At 34.6% G+C, this 25,460-nt stretch overlaps 1 protein-coding gene across 1 annotated transcript in view; it reads left to right on the top strand.

The window, feature by feature from the left end:
* Positions 1 to 25,460, top strand: part of RYR3 (ryanodine receptor 3) — a gene marked incomplete at its 3' end in the record, with an annotated part of 183,209 nt that overhangs the window by 119,882 nt on the left and 37,867 nt on the right. The window contains exons 49-64 of the mRNA XM_009886997.1: positions 192 to 282; positions 1,702 to 1,842; positions 4,146 to 4,309; positions 5,267 to 5,345; positions 6,764 to 6,853; positions 8,228 to 8,377; positions 10,354 to 10,416; positions 10,861 to 10,936; positions 11,107 to 11,230; positions 15,686 to 15,801; positions 16,092 to 16,159; positions 17,000 to 17,121; positions 19,360 to 19,409; positions 20,090 to 20,150; positions 21,186 to 21,424; positions 22,353 to 22,434. Of these exons, the coding sequence (XP_009885299.1) occupies positions 192 to 282; positions 1,702 to 1,842; positions 4,146 to 4,309; positions 5,267 to 5,345; positions 6,764 to 6,853; positions 8,228 to 8,377; positions 10,354 to 10,416; positions 10,861 to 10,936; positions 11,107 to 11,230; positions 15,686 to 15,801; positions 16,092 to 16,159; positions 17,000 to 17,121; positions 19,360 to 19,409; positions 20,090 to 20,150; positions 21,186 to 21,424; positions 22,353 to 22,434 (1,716 nt within the window). The remainder of the gene's footprint in view (positions 1 to 191; positions 283 to 1,701; positions 1,843 to 4,145; positions 4,310 to 5,266; positions 5,346 to 6,763; positions 6,854 to 8,227; positions 8,378 to 10,353; positions 10,417 to 10,860; positions 10,937 to 11,106; positions 11,231 to 15,685; positions 15,802 to 16,091; positions 16,160 to 16,999; positions 17,122 to 19,359; positions 19,410 to 20,089; positions 20,151 to 21,185; positions 21,425 to 22,352; positions 22,435 to 25,460) is intronic.

Genomic DNA, 25,460 nt, shown 5'->3' with positions numbered 1-25,460 from the left:
CAGCACATCTTTCTGCGCTATATCCTTCTATATGTAGATGAGACATAGGGACATGCCTTAAGCACCTTGGTTTTTCAAAATACTTTTAATGAGCGATTTCAATTCCAATACGCAAATTGACTTCAATTTTTATATCATTTTCACTGGCCTGTGTGAATTTTACTAAGAACTTCTGTTTTTTTAAATTACAGCCACTTACGACCTTCTATGCTACAACAGCTGTTGAGAAGGCTGGTTTTTGATGTGCCCCTACTCAATGAATACTGTAAAATGCCTCTCAAGGTAAATGCTTTACTTCCTGTACATGCATTCAACATAAAACTTACTTCACAGTAACCTGTCATCATGTTTTTAAAAACAGAACAGGACAGCAGTGTGAAATGACTTCTGAATTGCAAATAATACTGTTTCATAAAGTCTTTAGAATTGAATATAATAATTAAAGGTTTTGTAAAATCTTGCCTAATGCCAAGTAAGTTGCTTATGTGATTTTGTTCAGTGAACTGTTAACGTTTTCGCTTCTTCAGCAAAAGAGTGTTTGAAGGTATCAAATTAAATGTTAGTGTTACCTTGATATTTCTTCTTTTGGTGTATAAACTAGGATAACTGTTGGTGGGATGCACAGTCCAAGAACGAATTTTGAGTGAAGTCTAAAGAGAATAGGATACAGGGAACAGAATTCACCTTTTATTTTTGAGCAATCTCTCACTGAAGTCTTATCCATCTTCTTGTTCTGTAAATAGAGAATTACAATTGTGAGATGATATATAACTTTTATTTAGGATTTTTCTGTCAGGTTTGCCTCCTCTTCCTGTTGGAATAAAAGTGCCTAATCTTAGGTCTGCGGGTCTTTTTATGGCAGAATTGAAATTCTGTCATACTCTAAAGGAGAGCTGCCAGATTCACAGACATATTCTGGAGCACCAGTAATTTTGGAACAAAAATGTGGTGAAGAGGGAGTGTTTGTTTTGGGGGTTTTATTATTACTTTCCCTTCCTAAAGAAAACCGCAGGAAAAATTAAAATGTCAAGACTCTAGTCTGATGCTAAAAGGAATTTTAGAATTTCCCATGGCTAGGAATTTTTAGTTCTAAAGAAGAAATCAGTAGAAATTTGAGATTTTGTGGAAAGTGCACCAATTATCATATGCTACCTCTTTAACTGGTATGTTACAGGCTGTCTGTACAATAGTTTTTTCTTAGGTTTTTCCAGAGATGAGCAGGCATGGCTAAAAGGGTGTACTGCAGGTGTCTTTGCAATGTTTTGAATAATACTGAGGCCATCAACTACAAATGACAGAAGTAAAATGAATTGAAATTAGAAAAACTTTTTACTAGAATCTATCATGTCCTGTTTTATACCCATGCTGTTGTCTCTATTTTTATCCCGTGACCTAAACTGTACTCAAACGGTGACAATCCTGAAATTTGGTAATTCTGCTACTCACTTTCATCACTGAGAATCCCACAGCAGCAGCTGGGGATAGTACAGGCTTTATACGTTCACAGCATGGGCCCTACTGCTCTCCCAAAAAGAAAATCAAGAAAAAATGAGCCATTAGAAATGAAAAGACAGAAATAAATAATAATACTACTCATGTAACTGTTTAAACAGATACTGGCAATTCAGACTTCACTAACCAGTATGTTGTTTTGTTAAATACCAATGTTTTATGTGCAATTTTATTTTCTTGAAAATCTAGCTTCTGACAAATCACTATGAGCAGTGCTGGAAATATTATTGTCTGCCTTCAGGAATGGGAAGCTATGGAATTGCGGCAGAAGAAGAATTACATTTAACTGAAAAACTTTTCTGGGGAATATTTGATTCCTTGTCTCATAAGGTAATGACTGTAATTCACATTACAGTATGGGATGACTTTAAAAGCATTGCAATGATAATTTGCTGTGCCAAGTACAGAAAGCTCCTATTTTAACAATTTTCACCTAATATGGGAGACGAGGCAATGAATGCTTTTAATGAAGTAACTTTCTAATGAAAAATTGTGTGCTGAATCTTGAAAGATTCTCTCCAAACTAATGAAATGTCAAATCTTTGTCTCAATATACCCATATAGCCTTACACCTAGTAATGAGGTAGATTGCTTGCTTCACCAAGTCAGTGTTGTCGCCTTTCCTATTTTAGCTCTACTAAACTTTTTAAAATGCTTTTTACTGACATAAAATTAATTTTAAGCAATGTATGTCAAAATGTTGGTGTATGCACAGTAAATTTACATTGTCTGTTTTCAAACATACACTTGTATTTTGTTAGTTTTCTCATTATTGCCCAGCTTAAGAAATATGGTGCCACGTTCTTAGAAATAAACATTTTTCCATTTTGCTGTTCCAGAGTGTGACCTTGGGATTTTTTTCACTGACTCATTTTTTCTCTGAGTAAGAAAAAGTTACACTTCTGATAGGAGAAATGCCTTGCTGATTAAATACTTTTTGTACTTGATTGGGCTCAAAAATCGGTTCTCACCATGGGTCAATAACAAAGTTTTGCATTACATCTCACTGAATTTATGTTCCAGTTCTAATCAACAGATTTAGATGATTGCTTCCCTAGGCATTCTGATTTATAGTATGGAAACAAACACAGTCTCTGCATTATTCTAAAATGGCTTTTAAAGCCTTATTTGTATTTGATTTTAGTGACATTTACCTCTCTCCTATTGCTGTCACAAGTGCAAAGAGTGTCAGGAGGGCCTGACACAATGAAATGGTTCCAATTAGTGTGTCTTAGCTTTTTACAGATAAACAAATATGATATATTTCTGCCAATATTAGTGGCCCTCTATAATAGCATTTTCATTTGTGTGTAAATTGTTGTGTAAATCTGCTGAGCTACAGTATTCTCTATTGTCCTGTTTTGTATGAGTTATTTACAGGTTTGGTATTTTCACGGCTTCTAGCTGTTTAGTGGAAGCAATTTACCTCGTGATCTCAATTCTTTTGTTTGTAAAGAATGTTGCGACAAAACTAGAGGAAATTAAAGCCTCAAAATTTTAGGCATTCTGCTTGCTGTGATATAAACATGTAATTTTATCAGCAAGTATATTCAACGGGCCTTAAAATTGCTCTTCAGCATTTTCTTGACAGAAAGTGGCCATTCAGAGTTATAGAAGCATATAGTCTTTCTATTTCTAATAATGAAACAAGATAAATGATTTGCATTGTAATTTTTTTCCTATAAATGCTTGATTGGTGCTGGTGTCGTAACATCAGAAAGATGCCTGTGCTATCTGAGTTAAACTTTATTAATTAATTATAATAGCATCAAAATCTTGTACTGCCGTGTTCATCAGCAGATCTTAAAGCCTTTTAAAGCTGTATTGTTATGCCCATTTTGCAGAAGGGGAATCTGAAAGATAGAGAAGTGATTATATTTTTTTTTCCCCTAAGCATACTAAGAATGTTGTTTGAGACCTGGAAGGAGAACCTCAACCTACAGTGATCTGCTGCATACTTCCTCTACCACATGTTTTTTCTAATCTAGCATGTAACAAGTGACCTTGAATATGTTTCATGGCAAGTTACTGAGGATAGACTCTTCAAATGTACTTTTTATATACCAAGTATTTCTATATTCTCTCCAGAGCTAAAATGACTACTAAGAAGAGCAAATGTGCTAGTTCACCTCTTAGCAGGACAATTTTGAAAAATAATGAACTGACTTTGCTGTAGTAAAACACAATTTCCTTTAACCAGCATGATTTAAACTAAAATAGATTAGAGGAAAGGAGGCAGAAATGACAATGTATTCGGCAGTTCAGATAAGAATTAGTAAAAAACGAAGACAGTATTTTGTAGATGATCATACTTCTACAACTTGGCAAACAACCTTTGACCCTGCGTACGCCTAAGGCCCTACGAAAGCTTAAGAGTCATATTTGTATTGTATATACTTACACAAATGTCAATGTACTCTTATGTCAATTTGAGTAGTCTTAAAAATGTATCAAGGTGATAGCAAGAAAAATAGATGTCATGAAGCAATAATTTTGCTCTTTGCTTAATTTTTAAATGTGCTTTACAGTTTGTTTGCATCTTCTAATATTTGTATGTATGGCTGCTTGGTTTTCACTAACATTTTGCATATTTCTCTATTGGATTTTCCAACCAGTTCCTATCTCTCCTGCAGAAGTATGATCCAGAGCTCTTTCGAATGGCTTTGCCTTGTCTAAGTGCTATAGCTGGTGCCTTGCCCCCTGATTATTTAGATACACGAAGTAGGTCAACTTTGGAAAAGCAGACTTCAGTGGATCCAGAAGGGAATTTTGATCCCAAACCTGTCAGCACAGCAAAGTGAGTCATATAAATCATAGTGGTTTCCTTTCCTTAAATATTTTTATACTATTCCTTATTAATATTTTTTTCTCCTCTGTAGGAAGAGTTGGTGGGTGACTAACTTTTTAATGACATCAGTACCTTTCAGAAGTAGTGCAGGGATTTTTGCTTCCTCCTGTCAAATACTTCACTGCAACATCTCCTGTTTACCAGATATAAACCATATTCTTCTCTGCACTGTAGTATATTAATGTAAATATTTCCACAGTGTATCTGCAGGGTACATAGTAAATCCTATTACTTAATAGTTCAAATGCTTGGGGTATATACGCCTGTAATACATTTGATACTTTCATTATTTAGAGTGTGCTTATGACAAATGGTACAAGATCATCAAAATCTGGTAAGTGATTCAATTGGACTATTGCCCAATTTTTAGAAAATCTTCACTCTAGTTTTGAGAAATCATCTGTAGCAACCTGTTACAGCAAAATAAGCAGATCCTGTGGGGTGATTTAATACATCCTTGGCCTTTCTAGTAATCTTGTGCTTTTAAAATACAGATTTCTAATACTTTTATATTCAAGAACTGGGGATCGCTAGTCGATTCTTGCTATTGAAGTTTTACCCCTCCATCGTTATGCCATGTTAAATATCCATATTAATATTACCCTGTATTAAGAATTACCAAGAAAAATGCCTGTAGTTTATAGTGAAGCAGGTGGGATTTTTTTCTTGTGATTTCAGTTGCTAATAAGTGCAACTATTATGTCTTTGAAGATTCCCTGTAAACGCCAAAAAGCTCTGCTTTTTTTGTGGCATTTCATCTAAAGAAAATGGAATTGCAAAGCCAAATGTCTTGCCTTCATCTGGACATGAAGCACTTTGATTAATGCTATATTATACAGACATTTTTTTCATAAATCAGACAGCAGTAACTTATGCTTGAATGACCATACTCCCCTTTGTTTACAGCCTTGTACTTCCTGAAAAGTTGGAGTATATTGTCAGCAAGTATGCTGAACATTCCCATGATAAATGGGCCTTTGATAAGGTAAGAATTATTTTAAGACTGGCAGCGGTCAGAAAAGGACTAGTAAATAATACCTGGGTCTAATATAGAAAGAAAAACTGGACAGTTTAACTGATAGGCCCTTGTTTGGAGTGCGTTAATGTCTGCTTATTTCTTTAGGGATATGTGGAAGAAACCTTTTGCTCAAGAAAATGCATTGAAATTGGTCACTTTTTCAAAGTGGCCAGAATTTATTAGGACAAAGATTTGAGGGGACTGAAAAAGGGGAACTTGGTTTGGTTTGTGTTTTGTCTATGATCTTAGCTTAATTTTGCCTGGTAATGATGTTTTTTGAGTGGGAGTCAGGGATTTTACTTTTTATTTTTATTTCAATTTTATTTCGATTTTATTTTTATTTTTTATTTCAATTTTACTGCGGCAGCTCTGTGATCTAAGAGAGTGCCTGGGAAGTTTAATGTCCTTTTTTTCTTTATTTAAAAAAATGTAGTTATAGCTTTTATTTCTTTTTAGCTTTAAGAAGGCTATTATGTATTTATTTCCTCTATAATTTTTCAAGTGCTCTGTCACTGTGTTGTGTTTCTGTTTCACTGCTTCAAAATAGCTATAAGAGAAGACAATATATACTAAATATTTTTTTATCTCTTTTTAGTGGTACGGTGAAACATTTAATAAAGGCCTTTTTAGTGTTACACTTTGCAAATAGATTTTAATGTTAATAAATAAAACTTTTTGAGCAAAATGGAGTTTGATGGAGTTGTTGCAGTTTTTGATAATTATGTTGGAAGTGTTTGGATATGAATAACTCATGCAACCCAAGTATGAATTTTAAACCTCTTTCATTCAAGGAAAAATATAGAGGTGGCGTTAAGTAATTTATTATAACAATTAATAAAAATTAATAGTGATTTTATAGAACAGTTATGTAGAAATAACAATTCTGTTGTATGGGGCTATGTATGCAAATTTTAGAGAAAGGTGTACATATATATAGCTATGTAAATATACGTACATTAATCTCAAGCCATAAATTTCAGTTAATATTGTTTGAGGTAAAAGGTTCATTAAAGTTATATTCTTTAGTGCCTGAAGAAAGTTACATTTTCTTCTCTGTCTTGCTGACTTTAGCCTCCCAGAGAATACAGACACTTTTTTTACCTTAGCCGGTACTCTCTTAATGCATGAGTCTTTTTGAAAGGGGCCACTGGATATTAGGCTCAGAACTGGTTGCATAAGACCTACTACTCATAGATGGCATCTCATCTGTCTGGGCCATGTTTTATTCCAGTGTATCCACAGATGCTTTTTTAACAGAAATTTCTGTGGCACTGAGTAGCTATTGGAGTAGGTGATCAGTTCAATATGACAAACTAAACTCACCAATTTGCCGTTACTCATCTATGTTGTTCTCGTCTTATTTCAGTATATTTATTTTTTTTCAGACTAATAGTGGATGGAAATACGGTGTTTCACTGGATGAAAATACGAAGACTCACCCATTAATAAGACCTTTCAAGACTTTAACTGAAAAGGTAATAGAGGAAATTTCAGCTGTGTTAATACAAAGTAGATTGATTTGTGTAATTTTTATAATCCATTTCAAGTATATGCTATAAAAGGAAGAGAGACAAGCTAGAATTCTTAGAGTAGCAACATCTATACGCTGAAGTGGTTGTTTAGTTATCTTACACAAAAGTCTTGTATAATTTGCTTCTGTTAGGCAATCTTCATAGGCCTGGGCCTTGTGTGTATTCCAGGTATCAATAGCACAGGATTTTCAGGCCTTCGTCGATGAGGAATGACTGGCAGCAACTCCTGGGTTTTAGATGAAAGTGTACTTTAACGTATCTGAACGCAATTTTGTCTTCAAGAAAGATAGTAGAAAATTTTAAAGAATGTGTAGGAGATGCTTCAGTTGAAAATGGGGGAAAACATTTAAACTATTTTCAATGCAGTTTTAATTTTAATTTCTTGACTAGGAATGAATGTCTTCTAGTTGTCAGAACAGTGAACTGAATTTGAATTCTGTTACATATTTTTGCAATGATTCATTCGGTGACTCAGATAAGTCAATTACGTTTGTCCCCCTTTACCACACTTTTCCTGTTCAGAAATTGCAGATGACAAAAATTAAGAGGGATTCAAAAGGTTTAATTTCCCAAGGTTTGTAAATTGCTTTGAAATCTTTGGAGAGGAGCTGAAGAATTGTTGGTTGAGTTGTTATTAAAGCAGTTCAAAGAGAGTTTCTGAATTGTCTCAGGTTAAGTAATTGTCATAGAAATTCTTATTTATGATATGAACTGAAATACTTTTATTAGGTTGATTTGAAAAGTGTTGATATGACATACTCAGGATTTTCTTTGCCACAACTTTTCAGATTTTCTGTAACACCTTTACTTTTCAAAGGAGTGTTGGAATATGGGCTTTTATCGATGGCTGTATTCATCTGAAGAGGTGTATCGATCAGTAATATTCTGTATCCATGACTGGATATAAATATAGAAAGACTGAAAAAAGGCCTTGTGTGCTGATGCGTTCAAATGTACATACTTGCCTAACTAATTTCATAGCACTTGTAGTGCCATCAATTTTTTATTGTTTTGGGCTGGAGGAGTAAATGAATAAATTTTCCGATGCAAACTACATTATTGCTCCAGAGCTCACCTGAGTGCTGTTAGTTTGTAACACGTACCCCATCAATAAATACCACTAGGAACAAAACCAAAAAAATTATGTTTTAAAGCTTCTTTCTCATGTAAAAAGAATGACATCTTGTCTTCAGATATAATGTATAAATTTCGCTTACTTCTGTGGCATGTGACAATTCATAAAGAAGGACAGAATATTTTTACTGAGTTCTTGCAACTTACTAAATACAGAGAGATTTTACATTATTTTCTTCAAAGGAAAAGGAAATTTATCGTTGGCCTGCCAGAGAATCACTGAAAACCATGTTGGCCATGGGATGGAGCCTAGAAAGGACCAAGGAAGGAGGAGAAGCAGTAATACATCAGCGTGAAAATGAAAAGCTCCGCAGCATATCTCAGTCTAGCCAGGTAAGGTGGAATTGCTTAGAAAATTGTTTTAGAAAGCAAAAGGCTTGTTTGTTAATTTACTAAGAAATTATACCATATTATGTTAATTTTGTATTCTTTTTAGTGAAAAGAAACTTTTCATATTGGAGTTCTGAGATTGAAAGTCATGTCACTGTCATAAAAACTGTGCAGTAACACTAAAGAAGGGATTGCAAAAAGAACTTTTAAGACAGTAAGGCTGTCAGAGATCATATCGATTCATATTCTCAGAAGACCTGAAGGGAGTTTTCATATAGTCATTCAAAGAACACATGGCAGAGTATTTAAAGTCTTTTATTTTATAAGAAGTAAATACACTAATTTTCTTTTTTGGTCAAACAGAAGAGCCTGAAATGGGCTTTTGTCAAGATTGTAATTGGGACTGACAAATAAGGTTGCACATCTAATACTTTTTGTTAAATCTTTAGGCAAAATTGGCAGGTAATTATATAGTATCTAGCATTTTCACGTGATATAGACTATTGTTTTAATTTGTAGTTTTTTGTAATAGCATGTTGAGACTGCTGCTCAATATGAGGGGAGACCGTATCGTGCTCTTACAGCTACCTGAAAGGAGGTTATAGAGAGGTGGGGGTCGACCTCTTCTTGCTAGTAATAAGTGATAGGACAAGAGGAAATGGTCTCAAGTTGTGCCAGGGGAGGTTTAGATTGGATTTTAAGAAAAAGTTCTTCACAGCAAGGGTTATCAAGCATTGGAACAGACTGCCCAGGGAAGTGGTGGAGCCACCATCCCTGGAGGTAATTAAAAGATGTGTAGATGTGGTGTTGAGGGGCATGGTTTAGTCGTGGACTTCGCAGAGTTAGGTTGATAGTTGGACTCGATGATCTTAAAGGTCCCTTCCAACCTAGACAATTCAATGATTCTGTGATTCTATGTCTGTGTCTTGGAAGGGGCAAAACTATGACAAGTGTTGCAGAACTTTTATTGTACCACTTGAGGTGAATTAAACAAACATTTGTGCTTAAATGTAATGAGGTTTAATGATCAATGCATTAGGCAGAGTCCTACCACCATAAGCAGTTCCTCAAGGAGTGCGCAAAGATGTGTCAAAGGCTGTTTCCTTATATACAGTTGCACGAGCACTGATCCTGTGAGCTTCAGCATCAGACACCTTAAGCCTGAGTTGGGTTCATTCCCCAGCACCAGTTTTGCTTACCAAAAGTGGCCCCTGAGCACTCGGTTTACAAGACAATACTTCAGCATTTCTTAACCCTTCAGGAAACTTCACTCCCTTACAGGGAGTCCTTCTGTCTCTGGCAGCTCTGCTTTCAGCCAGTTGAACCTGTTCTGCAGGTGGACCTTTTTGCCCAAGAAGTTGAATGGTAAAGACATGACTGAGTAGAGGATTTCAGTAGATGTTTAACTTCAGTACATGATTGAAATTGTGCGTTTATATGTGATCGTTCGCATTTAACATGTGCCTAATAGGTTTGTTGCACTAGAGCTTTCAGACTTTAAACATTTAAAGACTGTATACATATATCACACTCCTTCTTTTTCTTAGTCTTTAAATTCCATGAGACACTAACCTATTTTAACTTTTTGTTGTGATGTCTTGTCTTTAGTATATGATTCATTCAGGCTGTTGCCACACTGTTCTGTCATGTTTTGAAGGCACATCTTGTATGCCTCACAGTTGGTCTCCTCTCTTAGGCTGAAAAGCATAGTCTTCGCAGCTTGCCGTCTGTTGCAAATAGAGAGATCTAAGTAGCTGCAGCAACCTTCTTATTTCCACATCAGCAGATGTATTCTGTTAATCATCCTGTGTGTCTTCAGCACATTGCAAAACAAAAGATGAACACTGTTTCTACAAGAAAGTTTAAAAATGTGAATGGTGTTACTCTAATCAGATCAACAACAGAGATGTTGTAGTTGAGTATTTTATTCTTTTATCTGAAATACTTTTATCTGAAAATAATTCTCTTTTTTCCTGCAGGGAAATGGGTATATCCCAGCGCCGCTTGATCTCTCTAATGTGGTGCTTTCTAGGGAGCTTCAGGTTTGTATTTCTGTTTTGCATATGTTCTGCTGAAAAGAATTAATGGATTTCAGGGTTTATTATTAATGAGTTGAATTTTATCAGGTTTTGTGGCTGTATTTGTGACTGTGGTTGTGATATGCTGGTGTAGAAAGGTGTATGCCATACTGTTTACACATTTAAGGAAGAGATTTCTACCTTTTGTCCCATTGGTGCTTTGTGAGTTCCTAGAAAAAGTTGTCATGGAGCTAGGGAAGGGACTGTAAACAGCATGTGATATATATATATATCCTTGGCCTGTGCTGACTTCAAAGCACAGCTGAATGTAGAAATGAGACTGAACTGTGATGTTTCTTTACCACAAGAGTGTAGGCTTTACTCAAGAGTGTCAAATTATGTAGAATTACAGAATTTTTGATTGTCACCTTTTAATTTTGCATCTTGTTTTTTCGGATGGTGATGTAGGGAATGGTTGAAGTAATGGCAGAAAACTACCATAATATATGGGCCAAAAAGAAGAAAATTGAGTTGGAAAGCAAAGGTAAGCCAGGGTCCTGTGAATCACACAAAAAAAGACAAAGAAAATGGGGGAGAAGAAACAGTCTGAAAGACAACAGTGTAAGATAATTAAAATTGAATAGTTCCTTTTTGTACTTGAAGCAAAATAAATCTTACAGTAGAAAAACTTACAGTTCTTTCAACTTACTAAAGGTGGAGGTAGTCATCCTTTATTGGTACCTTACGACACCTTGACAGCCAAGGAGAAATCACGGGACCGTGAAAAGGCACAAGAGCTTTTTAAATTTCTTCAAGTCAATGGTATAATCATATCTCGGTAAGTTGCAAATTTTTTTTGAGATACTTGCTTACATTCAGCGCACAAACCATGATGATCGTCCTTATCTCACTGCAGTCTGTTCAATATTAACATAATTACCATTTGGCGTATCTTCTGTAAATCAGAGTGCTTGCTATTCTTGTGTTCAGAAAGACCCTTCTGAAATAGTGTAAACAGGTAACATTTTTAATAAGTATGTGATCATAGTAAATACAAAAAGCAACAGTAGTGCAATTAAACAAGCAGATGATTCAAAACTTGTAAATTAGCGGCCAGCAGCATCAGTAAGGATTGTGGGAAAATAAATCTGAGGTCTAATACTGGAACACATCTATGTAGAAGTGCTTTTTAATCCAGGTTTTAACAAAAATGTTGGTTTGAGTTCTGGCTATTTTGTGGGCATTTCATCCTCAACTTCTGATCAAACAGAAGTGCAGACGTCATTAATTGTACTCTTATTATGAATTGCTGTGTCTGGAAGTAAGCTGGCCTGTGGGGACTTATATTGTGAATGAAATTAAAATAACTTATTATACTGTATTTTTGGCGTCATATGATGGAATTGTGAGTTACTATACTGTAACTATGACCTTTTATTGTATGTGAAACACCTGAGGACACAGGAAGCTGCAATTTTGCTAGCACTAAACATTTTTATAAACTAAACTGTCTTCATGAACAATTTTTTCTGTACATGCATAAGGTGAGACCTTACTTGTTTTCATTCATTTCTTCTTTTCAAATCTGTCTCTAGTGAAAGTATACACTCAGAAATTTATAAAAATTTATTATTAGGTTCTGCAAAAGGTAACTTTGTTGGCTTCAACAGTTGATAACATTTCTTAAAATATTAGAAGACAGCTCTAGATATACCTTGCTGCGTTACTACAGAGAAAAATTCCCTCCTGCCACATATGTAGGCTCTTAGCCTGAAACCAAAATGTAGGTATGACACCAAACATTTTTATATCATCCATAATTGCTTTAAAGCCATTGAATAAGAAAAGTAGGTTTAGTTCCTGCGAATGAATGGTCCTTTGAAACACAAACGAAATTGCTCAAATATTGGGTTTAATATCTATTTGCAGCTGCATCTGTTCAGGTTAGGCAGACAATGTTTTTAGTGTTAACTAATGGGACAAATCAACTTGAAAAAGCCTGTTCAAACTCTTTATGGGGTATGGGCAAAGAGTTTGCAGTAATTGTCTGTATCAGGGTGAATCAAGATTATCTTTTTCTCAGTGTTTTCTTCAGATGAATATGTGTGTATTTTAAGGATATATGAAATCTTTTGAAGTACTGATTGCAATTATCACATTTCCAGAATGACATTCTTAAAAAAAGCTGGACTAATCATTAAAACATGGAAATTCTTTATAATTGGAAATGTATAGGCGGCACAGTGTGCGTACTTTACATATACCATCTGCCTCTGTTTTGATTTTTGCTCCTCTTTCTTTGTTGAGAACACTTTTGAAGCTCTTTTGGGTGTTTGACATACAGATAAATCTCTCAGGCCTTACTCAAGTGCATGTTAGAAACAACATGGTATTTTAAACCTCTACAAGTTCTTTTGATGTTGCCTTTGTTATTTAACAGAACTACCAATGTCTTTCAATATTTAGGAAAGTACATGAAATCTCTTAGCAACCATGACTTACTATAAATACAGCGATCTCACTGAAAATACAGATAAATACTTTGTTTCATTATCCTCCGTGAGAGTGAGGCAGCAGGAGTTGCCTGTCAGCCGTACATAGCTGTTAATATATACCAAATTATTTGATTACACAATTAATTGATATCAATTAATAGGAGGTCATAAAAGTATATGACTCTTCAAATAGAATTTTTTTGGTTTTTTCAAACGAAACTGTAAGATGGGAGGTTATAGTCCTTTTATGTTTATGTTTAAAATGGGATTGGAATGTATTCCTTGGTTCCTTTATTCTGTTCCCCCAGACTATAACCTCTTCTCTCCTCTTACCCATGGGCTGACATGGTCAAGAACACAAACTTCAGTATTAGATGTTTTTTCTGCTGCATCAGCCTTCTCTCACAGAATTACTTTTTCCCTTGGATTCACCTCATAACTCTTTTTCAACTGTTAGTCTAATCTTCCATTTGTCTTCCCTAATTTACTCCTACACCAGTGCTAAGGAACACACAGCACAAATGACCACGTCCCTTACCACAACAGTGAGTCCAGCAACTTTCCTGCTTTCTCGTTCCTTTCTTGCTTTTGCCTCAGTGCCACAATCTACCGGTTCCTCACTTCTTCCCTACTTCTGACACACAGTTCAACCCCTCTGTTGTCTCTGTATCTCCTTTAGCCGAGTCGTTTCCTCTGATTGATAAAGGGAGAGTCTTCCTATCTACTACTATTTGAAGAGTCTGTACAGAAGCAAATTAAGTAACCGTTATGGGTAACCAGAGGTTTCCCTTGACATTACTCAGTTATTTCCTCACCTGGCAAGCCAGTTAGATGTCTTGGGTGTAGGCCATCATCTATCAACTAAAAATCTCAAGAATAGTTTAGTCCTTTTAGTGTTGGAATAAAGACTCTATGAAGAAGTTGCAAACTAAACAAATGTACAAGAAAACCTCAAAGAAATGAAGAAGAAAGAATTAAAGACTTGTAAAAACAAGTATGTTTGAAAACAGAATAAATTAAAAGTCTATAGAGTTATGTGACTTCAAAAAGAAAAAGAAAAAATCCCTATTCTCATCCTGGATGACAAGACAGAATGCAGCCTTAACCATTTTTTGGAATGAGCCCTTAGCAATAGATTGGGGAGTTTGACTGCCTGTCAGAGGAGCTTTGATGGGCTGACAGAATTCTTGTGAGGCTGAACAAAGGTAAATGCAAAGTTCTATACCTGGGATGGAATAACGCCAGGAATGGGGAAATTGAGCCTGACAGCATCTATGCAGAAAAGTACTTTTGAGTTCTGCAAGTTGAATGTGAATCGGGTGTCCCTGTGATGATGAAGGCTGACTGCATACTAGGCTGTATTAGTAAGTGTAGTCTGCATGTTGATGGAGGAGATTTTTTTTTCCCCTTCCGTTTTTTGATCATGAGACTGTATCAGGAGTATGTTGTCCAGTTTTTGGTTGACCAGTGCTAAGGAAGACATTGACAAAAGAGATAATCAAGTGGAGGGCCACCAATATGCTTTGAGGATTGGTGTGCATGTCATGCCAGAAGAAGCTCTGAGGAGAGGCTAGATTTTTTCAGCATTAAAACAGAAGTCTACAATGGGGGTTTACCACTGTCTTCAACTACTTCATGAAAGGTTATAGAGACAATGAGGTCAAACACTATCTCCTCAAAAGTAACAAGTTGTTACAAGGGAAATTCCAGTTAGATATAAGAAAGTATTTCACCCTTATTTTTTCACAGTGAGGGTGGTCAAACATTATAGTAGGCTTTCCATAGTCGTGAGATTTCAGTCCTTGAAGATACTGAGTACATTAGATATATGAAAGTATTTCACCCTTATTTTTTCACAGTGAGGGTGGTCAAACATTATAGTAGGCTTTCCACAGTCGTTGTGAGATTTCAGTCCTTGAAGATACTGAGTACATTACTGGACAAGGTTCTGAGCAACCTGATCTAACTTTGGACTTGGCTTTGCTTTGAGATTGGACTTGGATCAGATGACTTTCAGAGGTTCCTTCCACCTAAATTTTTCTGTGATCCTAAAGAATTTTAGAATTTAAGTGAGGTAGGTTTCATTTGTAGCTAAAATAAAATCTAATATTTTAAATCTACGCACAGCCAACCACATATCATTTTATCCTTCTTTAAGATCTTGCATGCACCGATCATGATTTAGGTCATGAATTTAGCTCAAAGAATAAATAATACATGCCTCTTTAGAAATTATTGCATACTGTTGATATTTTTCAAATACTTTGAATAGTGTAGTAGTTTGTTACTTATATTTAGGTTTTCATTTAGTAGCTTAAGTCATTTTGACTTCCATCTTTCATAAAATTCAAGGACAAAAATCAAGTTTAATAGGGAATAATGAAATGAAGTGTAATACTCAGTCTGATTTTGTAAAGCTGTAATTGCTGTCTTCCTGAATATTTGGCACTTTAATCTGCCAGCAGTAGAAATTGAGTGGCCAATGCATTGCTTCATTAGATTAAAATGTACCATGGCTTCTTCTGTGCAATAAGATAGCTGTCTGAAGTTCTTATCCTAAAATACACATATTTTGGATACTTTAGTCCAAAGCTGTTGCACCTCTTAGAGAAACATGAACTGATCTCTAACTGATTTTCTAGTTCCTAAATAAGACTTACTATGGAAGGTTATTTTCTCCTTCTTATGAAAATTTACCATAATTAAAAGATATTAAAGAATGGAGTGATGCATACTACTGTCATCATTCGTACTATTGTCATCAACGATGCTATTTATCTCAATGCTTTCTAAAACAGGGGTCTGAATGACATGGAGTTGGATGCTTCATCAATGGAAAAGAGGTTTGCCTTTAAGTTTCTGAAGAAAATCTTAAAATATGTTGATTCTGCTCAAGAGTTTATTGCACATTTGGGTAAGCTGCAGATTTTATTTTGAAAATAATGTAAATTGTTGATATTTAAATATTTGGATTGATATGTTGAAATTTGTAGTGACCACTACTTTTATTGCATTTAAGAAACTTAAGTTCTGTCTTTTAATTTGCAGATTGAATTCTTGGACATCTGTAACTAGCTAAACTGTTGCTGCTGTTTTATTCGCATTTCAGCAAAACTAAGTGTGAAAGGCTATATCAAAGAGCTATTGTGTTATTTATTATTAGACAACTTCTTATTCATGTCTACCTTGATTGTATCCTTGCAGAAGCCATTGTAACCAGTGGAAAAACTGAAAAATCTCCACATGACCAAGAAATAAAATTCTTTGCCAAAGTGAGTGATCTAGTATTTCAAGTAATGTACATATATATTCCATTATAGAGAACATGGAAATTTGTAATGTTACACTGCTTTTCAAGTAATAGAAATATATCTTTCCCATTTTTTTTTCATGGTAAGTAATCAAGCAAATGCTGTTAATAAATATTTCAAAATATCTTCAAAAATATTTAAATATATTTGCTGCGTTCAAATATTTCACAATATTTCAATATATCTGCTTCTTCATGAGAAGGAACATAGAAATTAAAAGGCAGCTTATTTATTACATGAAATTAAATACTCTTGCTGAACATATAAATTACTTCTGAAAATTTTGGCCTTGGTTTATCACTGAAGTGCATAGTATCACTTAATTAACAGGAAGAAGTATTCCTGTGCATTGATATGTAATACACATTTGTGTACCTAATAAGAAAAATGTTGTCAATAATCAGATTTGAAGTAAGGAACATTTAGGATTTAATTTAGGATCTTAAAAAAAAAAAAAAAAAGCCCTCTCCCTTTATATCTGTACTGGACAGTTATGTAAATAGTGGAGAGGAAGGGTCCTCTTAGTTCAGTGATATTTATCACTGTTGAATGTGAGAAGAGTAAGCCTGCAATATAAGATCCAAAATAGATCTGTGTAACTCTGTTTATTATTTACATAACTTTTAAGTAAACTTGTAAGGCTTAAGGTTTTCATTCATATGACTTTGTGTCTGAAATGAGAAAATACAACTGTTACAGAACTTCTAAAATCCTTTGAATGAACTTTGACCAATCAGAGCATTGTTGCTACATTTACCATTGTGCTCTGTGAAAAATACATTTTGTATCTGTATTTCTTAGGTTCTTTTACCATTAGTTGATCAGTACTTTACAAATCACTGCCTCTACTTCCTGTCTTCTCCAACAAAAACACTCAGTAGCAGTGGATATGCATCAAATAAGGAAAAGGAAATGGTAGCAAGGTAAGTAGAAAATTAAGATATACACAGGAGGGTTCTATATAGATACTTAAAGGTCTCTTCTTAGATTAAAGAGAAAGATAGTTTGAAAGCTGAGTTTCCTGAGATAGAAGATGAATAATTTATTCTGTATCAGAATGGCAGTGAGTGACTAGAATTCCGCATTTTAGTATTCGTTAATATATAATTCAAGAATTAAGTATATACACTAATTATATTTTTTACTAATATATAACTGTGAATGATAACATCAAAAACATTAATAAATGATTCTGTGAGCAATGGAACTAATAAAACTTAGTTTCTGATGGGTTTGTGTTTCATTGTTGATGGCAGTTTCTGGTTGAACCTTATCCCACCGTTAGGTCATTTAAATGGTCTTACATTTAAATTTTCAGATATCAAAAATGTGAAAATCCTATGATGCAGTTTTTTAGGGGTAATTATGGATTCTCCCTGCTCTACAAAATTACTTCTACCCCTGCACAAAAATTGCTGGAATTTAATAATTTTTAGACATCTGTACTGTTTCAGATTTGGTTGGAATCTGCCATTTGACTCTAAGTTATTGTAGAAAACTCAATTAAAAAGAGACAGTTGCCTTTTAATTTATAATGTGTTGCCTTTACAAAAATATGGATTTAATTTTTCTATAATTAACATTAAAAAATAATATTTAATTTGTTTTTAACTATGACTGTCACCTAGTATTTTTGTTGCCAATTTTTTTCTCCCTCTTAAAGGTAAGGTGTGCTGCAAGTTATTTTCTTTGGGAAATTTTGTATCATAGTCTTTCAAACTGTATTTTGCTCTCATGCTTTCTACTTTAACTGTCAGTTTCTCAAATTTCTTTTGCTTTCTTTCACTATGTTGAACAGAGTTGACTACTTTTTCCAACGAAGTGGAGATATAAAATTTGAAAGTAAAAGTTACTTACTCATTCTTACATAAGAACAGGCCTAGGACTGAACTTCCTAGATTCCATTCTTCAGTTTATCGTCCAACGTGTTTTTGCAGTTCTCTAAATTGTTATTACCCTTCTTGGTGGGTGGTAGTCCTTATATAGCGGTTGCTTGTAAAAGTGAACTAGTTAAGTCCCTAAGATTCTGCTTTACTGAGCTTTCAGATATATTACGTACAAATGTAGCTGAGGAAGTCAGCTCAGGTTCAGGAGGATGGAAGTTTCATTTAATATCATTTCAATTTCATTCTTTCTCTCTGAATACTCCTATTACTTCCCTGAAGTCAGTCAGGTCAGCTTAATAAAGCTAGAAAGATGCTTACTAGGGTTGTACAAACTGCCTTTACAAAGGCACATGAAGGAAGTTAGATGTCCGGCCTGTATATCTGCTATTATAAATTCAGAAATACCTTGTAATTCTTTGTCTGTTCTTCACTGAGAAAAGTAACCGTTAGCTATTTTCATCTTATGGGAAGAATAGTATTTTCTTACTATTGTGAAGATAACAATGACAATGTTACTAGTAAAAGACCATACCATTTCCTAAGGTATTTTTGCTTCATTTTGTTATATCCTTACTCCATTCGTAAAGTATAGCACAGATGATGAAGAGGTTTGCCTAGCTGTCTTTGGTTTTAGAAGTTAAAGTAGCCCCTTTAATCTTCAGAGAGTTGGTGATTTTTCCTTTCTCTTAATTATCCTATTATTTTGACAGATAGGTTAGATATGCAAGTTTCTGACATACTTGCCAGAAGCTCTTATCATCTCTATGTATTTCAGGATTCATCTTATCGTCATCAGTGGCTAAACACAGATTTATTTATTTACAGAGGGTATTTTATCAAGTGTTTTAAATAGTATGAAGATTTGTAACTTTTGTTCCCTGCAGAGTGCCAAGTAAAACAATAAAATGTTACATAGTTTTTCTTGCTATTACCAAAAGAAACTCTTATTCAGAAATAATAACCATATGGAATGACTCAACCATATAATAAGCAATTGTTGGAAACCACTGTAATCAAAAGAAAGTTTCACATTTCAAGAAATCTCTGAAGTAGTGAAGCTTAGAAAATGAGAGAATTCAGAAGCTTCAAAAAGTTATTCCACTTAATGCAGTTATTTGACTGACTGTTATCATCATGTATGATTCAAAATACACTTTCCAGGAACTATGCTGTATTTTCTCTTTCATATTCCTAGTACTCTCTACCTCATATTCTAAATAAATCTTTAATCTTTGTGTTGTCTTGTCTTGCTCTTTCTGTTCTTTTCTACTTTAGCCTGTTCTGCAAACTAGCTGCTCTTGTTAGACATAGGATCTCACTTTTTGGTAAGTTGTTAAGAAAGATCTTGATAAAGTTAAAAATATAAAGGATGTATAACCATTGCTTGAATCTTACCTGAAGCTTTTCACAAGCTATAGGCAAAATTTTATAAAATTATGCATAAACTTCCAGTACAATTAGTGAATGCATTGAACATGGCTCTGAAGTTACTAGACTATGTGAAGTGTTGGAGCCGGAAAAAATAGGACCTTATAGGATTTTCAGACTCCTTTAAAAAAATCTCATGCCTTTGCGGTTACTTTTAGCTTTCCAAAAGTCATTTTACACTGTCATCCAACTGTTGGATCCAATGAATTAATTTCTCACTAGTCTAGGGAGATGTGGAGGAAAAATAACATACCTTTTCCAAAGGTACTGGTAAGAAAATGGTAAAAAAATGTAGGTAGTACAAGATACAAAGTTCAGAATGTTGCAGGGTCAAGTGATGAAAATGAGCCATAAGTAGACACTAGTTATTCTTTTTAGTTCTTGTATGGAAATGGACTTAAGAAATTGAATATTTGCTCCAGAACCAGACCTAACTCTCCCTCCAGTGACCTAGGGTGGGAGACTTGCATGTCATGTCTTGTTTCACCTGTGCATCTCCAGTAATGACATTTTGGGTCATTAGATTATCCTACATTTTCTATACTATTGTGCTCTCATAGTATCTCTTTCTAACCAGGTAGTGATTCAGCTACAATGGTGAACTGCCTACACATCTTAGCTCAGTCTCTTGACACACGGTAAGTTTGCAACATCTCTGTCAGCTACAAACTACGCAGGTGTCGCAGAGCTGTTCAGGAGCAGTTGGATTGTTTCTGTATTTTTTTATTCTTTATTTGTAATTACTTATATTAGAAGTACCAATAATTCGGATATTGACCTCCGTATTAGCAGATTTTGCCTAGAGGGTTTCACCTACATTTTTCTGCTCAATGCCTGTCATTAAAACATTGAAAGCTTTTGTCACCCTTTCCAAAGGCATTTAAAGACTTTATTGGGAGATATAAATGATACAAACTGTGGAACTGGAAGTACTGATACCTGTAGATATTGAGACATTTTAGTGCACAGTGGAAAATTTGGCATTAGAAGGGTGCAGAATGTATTAATACATGGGCATAGTTACATTTGCTAACTTTTATTGTTTACCATTGCAATGATTATGTAGATTAAAACACAGGCCAGGATAGTATTCTAACTTTTGGTGTTTTCTGGCCTGGCTATGTTATACAGCAGCCTGACAATAAATGCACTGTGAATAAAAACACTGGAAAGCTTCATTAAGGGGTTGGAGAAAAGTGCAGAAAATTTAGGAGTGTGACTATGATGCTGGAATTGCAGTTGCATTATCTAGAGTTAGGTTGCTTTGAAGATAGGTAGGCACGTATCCTCACTTGCATACCTAGTTACTGTGGCTCCCATAAAAATTTAGGGATTAAGAGTTATTTTTCTTGAACATATGGTATGGAGGAGCTTTCTTACTACCTATGATGTTTGGTGAGAAGGAATTATCTTATTTGGAAGCAAATCACAAAAACTTGAAAGACATGACTGAGGAAGCAAGTTCTTTGTTGTTATTACTTTGTATTAAATTCTCCAAGCTAATTGTTGCTTATACTGCTGTTTAGATGTAACTATTCTATTCATTTCATGATGTAAAGTTCACTGATACACATGTGTATCTTCAAAGACTGATAGAATGTAACTAACTAGATATATAGCTATACAACTACTAAAGATCAATGCAAAATTAGTATTTTTCCCTTATTTTTTAGAACTGTTATGAAATCAGGATCTGAGCTTGTTAAAGCTGGATTGCGTGCCTTTTTTGAAAATGCAGCTGAAGACCTGGAAAAAACTTCAGAAAATCTTAAACTTGGAAAATTTACCCATTCACGAACTCAAATCAAGGGTGTTTCACAAAATATCAATTATACTACAGTAGCATTGTTACCAATCTTGACATCAATTTTTGAACATATTTCACAATATCAGTTTGGAATTGATTTACTTTGTAAGTATTTTATTTTATTTTTGAAGTTTATTGTGTTACAATAATACAAATGCTTTTTAGTAATGATTGCATGAATACAAAGGATGAAATTGTGTTTTCATTAATACACATTTCCAGCATTAAATCTGAAATTAGCCCCACAGTACCTTATTTCTATTGCATCTTTAAAAATAATACTCAGTAAGTTTCAAATTAATTATGTACAGTATTTCTCCAAACATTGAGAGAAATTAAAATTTCCCCTTAAGTGCTCTCTTGCCAACTGTGTGGATGAGACTAGTTTCCTGCAGAAAATTAAATTATGCTTACTTTTGTTACATATTTTTACTTCATTAGATTAAAGGTTACAACTCATTATTAATTCCTTGTGTTTCTTTTTCTTACATATGAAAACCACTTTAGTTATTTTAATTGAAATTTTCCTCATTTTTAGCATTGTTTAGTTTCAAATTACTGAATTGCCTCCTTGAAATTCAGCAATATGCTGTTCCAAAATTTTGTATATATTTGGGTGATCACAGTTCCAAAGCAGAAGATAATTAAAAGATTGATAGCCATTAAAAGACTTTCTTTAAAAAGGTGGCAAACCTTTAGATGAACTTCCCAGAGGTTAGACACACAGACTGATGTGTTTTAGCTTAAACTTGGACTCTGCAACTTACAATATCTTATCAGCAAGTATCTGCTGGCTTCTTGGAATGTCTGATGATCTCTTAGACTTTGGAATGAATGTAGATGACAGACCAGGTATCGGAGAAATTGAAGATAAATAACGCGTGTGCAGTATTGACAGCCTAGAATGTTCAGTGATACATGTGCTAAAAGTTTTAGACAGGGTTTATCAGAATACATAAAATAGATGTTTAATATTTGGAAAGTAGTCTTTAGTTGAATAAATACTGATAATCTACTTCTTATTTTCCTCTAGTGGGTGATGTACAAGTTTCATGTTACAGAATTCTTTGTAGCCTCTATTCCCTTGGGACCGGGAAGAACATCTATGTTGAAAGGTACTGAGTGAAAAACTAAGCATGTAAAATTTTCTCTTCTTTAGGAGTATGTTGTTTAGATAATAAAGCAGTTTGAATGAAAGATGAATCTGAAACTGTGAGTGTGTTTAAAATACACTTTAGCTGGAATGTAGTTCCTATATCTTAGAGTTCAATTCCACACACACAAAAAAAAAAACCAACCCAAAACTAAATAAAAGCAAACAACTCATTCTGCATATGGCAGTGTATCTGCAGGGAGTTTATTTTTCCTATAGGGAAAGCTAAATTTTTCCATGGGTTGCCATTAAGGATTCCAAAGTTTGGCTACTGTATGTTGCTGTGGTAAGTAGGCTGAGTACTAAGTAGAGTGCATCTGTCTCACACCTAAGACTGTACAGGCTTCTCAAAATAGTTGTCCTGAGCATAAAGTCCTGAACATATGTAAAGCATTCTGACAGCCTTTAACTCTACAAAGGAAACCACTTTACCAGTTACTTTTATTTTAAAAAGAGCTGTATCTACAATTCCTTTAAGCATCTGTTTTGCTATGATATGTTCCAAGCCCTGGATTTTAAATCCGCTTCAATTAAAAAAGGCTCAAATCCGTATTTGCTGCTTCAGAAAAGAAAACCCTAGTTGTTGGTCTGTCACAAGACAGGAGCTGCGGTGATCATAACCCTTCCTGATGCTTTTGAAGGCTTTAGGTTAGGCACTTTTAATGATCTTTCTTAAAATGAAAAGTTTAAAATCCGCAGGGCCCGAGAGAGACTAAACTGGAGGAAATACAACTCTCATCTGGTTAGGAGAGGCTTTGCCTAGTATGAAGAATGCTGGTCTTCACTTCCCTTCTTCAGTAATTCTTTCATGCAAAATGCAAGATCAGTGCACAGATTGTCTCTTTGCTCCCACTCTGCATGCTTGTACATGTATGCATACGCTTATTCTAGTGTATGACCACATTCAGTCATTTATATGTCTGTCACTAAATTACATAGGGTCTTCTCACAGGAAATAAAAGGTGATTGTGTTTGAGTTGCCTTTCGGTGAGAAGAGCTTACAGCACAGGCCTCCATTTGATTGGCAAGAGCTATAAGCACTGGACAGCTACATTAAACATCGATGTTAGCAGCATCACCTTTTCCTACTGCAGTTGTCGTCTTAGAAGGGAAGAGCAATCAGATCAGATATATCCAAGGAAATGAATGTCTCCTACGCTGTGTGAGAGGTTTCCAACTGTGGATTTCATTTAGTTTGGTTTTCAGTAGACTCACTCAGGCTCTTGATTTAAGGCTGTGGGCAGACATCAGTGTCTAGGTAGGAGGTAGGACTTCAAACACGCTGCTTAGTATTTCAGCAAAACTTAGTAATGAATGATTGAGCTGACTTGACCAGCTATTCAAGTTAAATAATGCTCAGATTTAGGATCAAAGTGCAGTTTTTCCCCTAGTGAATTTTGGCAGGGACATTACAAATTTTACCTTCCATTGCAGGGTGAGTCATAGTTCACTTTTTGTAGGTGAATATCACTTTTCGTGGCTGAAATAGTTTAACTGATTCCACAAGACTCCTGGCTGCTGGTGCTCAGGACTAATACTAGGTTGGATTGCTGCTGCTGCCTTGTTGTGACAAACTTCCATGTCAAGGGTTTTATCCTTTGTACAAAGAGTGTTTAGCTTGTTTGGGATGTTGGAGATGTCTCTGATTTCTCTGTGAGCCTTTCTTCTCTAAAAGTTTCTGTGGTTCATAAATGTTGACGACTGGATGCAAAATGCAGTAGTCTTTGACTACTTTGAGCCCTAATGCTCTATTGACAAGTATAGTATTATTGCTATGGGCATTCTGACTATGAATTCTATATGCAGGTACCCATTTCTTTTCATTCACTACATCAGTAATTTAGGTCCTAAATTTGGGGTTGAAAACCCAGTACCCAAAAGTTGTATGTCCCTTTATGGTGTCTTGGTCTTTTCCTGGTTAGGTTATAGAAACACATTTCCAAATGATTTTTAGCACAAATGATGAAATATCTGTATCAATAATAAGAAATACGAACTTCTGTATAAGTTAAGAAATTATAGCACTTTTTTTTTAATGTATGTAAATATGACAAAATTAACTGTTGTATTCAGTCATACATACATATCCATATTGTTGTTTGACTTATTTGAGGCTTCTCAAAATGAAGACTGCCAAAGATGCAAGAAAGTCTGTTATAACAGTGGTATAATAGGAAATGCTTCGTCACGACTACCATCAGTTGGTGGTCTTTTATCTTGCTTTGATTTTTCAAAGTCTAGATTGATTTGATTACATATCAAGTGTCTTCCACTTCCTCCAAGACTTGGACATCAGCTTCTGACAGTTCTTCCTCATTCTTTGGAGCAAATGTTTCCAGTTAGTTGTCTTCTTAACATATTTTGTCTAAAAGGTTAATTGGGCTTTTTTTTTTTAAGTACCTCTTGCTGCATTCATTCTATTGAACCATTCTGTTCCCAGTGATTTATTTTTCCTTATTTTCTTTTTATATCAGTGACTATCTGCTCTGAAATTCTTTTTGTCCTTTCTAATTTCTGTCCTGAAGAATTATAGGCTTTCCCTTGGTATCTCATATTTAAGACTTCCATATGACAGAAGATATCTGTGCACTTAGAGTAATTTTCTTAGCCTTGTTGTATAATTGTTCATCTTGTCTTTCTGCTTCTTGGTATTCTCCTTTCATATAGAAAGATGGGTGTGCATTATGACATTGACATGCCCGTGATCAAATAGCCTCAGTGCATTTGATGTTAGTCTTTTCAAATTACTTTTTAATATGTGTTTCTGTATATATATACACCCCCCAAGATTTTTCCTTCTTGATCCAACAGAAGGCAAAGATGTAATGAAGTTTACTTTTGAGGAAAATTTATGAAATCTCATATATGCATAATATTGCATCTTTCATTACAATTTAAATTGGAAGAGAACAGTGCTGTGCTCTAAAATATACTAGGCATTCTAACATTGTCAAGAATTTGTTTTTTATTGAAATGTTCTGTCATTGC

The sequence above is a fragment of the Charadrius vociferus genome, unplaced genomic scaffold (genome assembly GCF_000708025.1).
Source record: "Charadrius vociferus isolate BGI_N301 unplaced genomic scaffold, ASM70802v2 scaffold14, whole genome shotgun sequence".
NCBI lineage: Eukaryota > Metazoa > Chordata > Aves > Charadriiformes > Charadriidae > Charadrius > Charadrius vociferus.
Note: the sequence above shows the minus strand (reverse complement) of the source record. Positions and strands in the feature narration are given on the sequence as shown.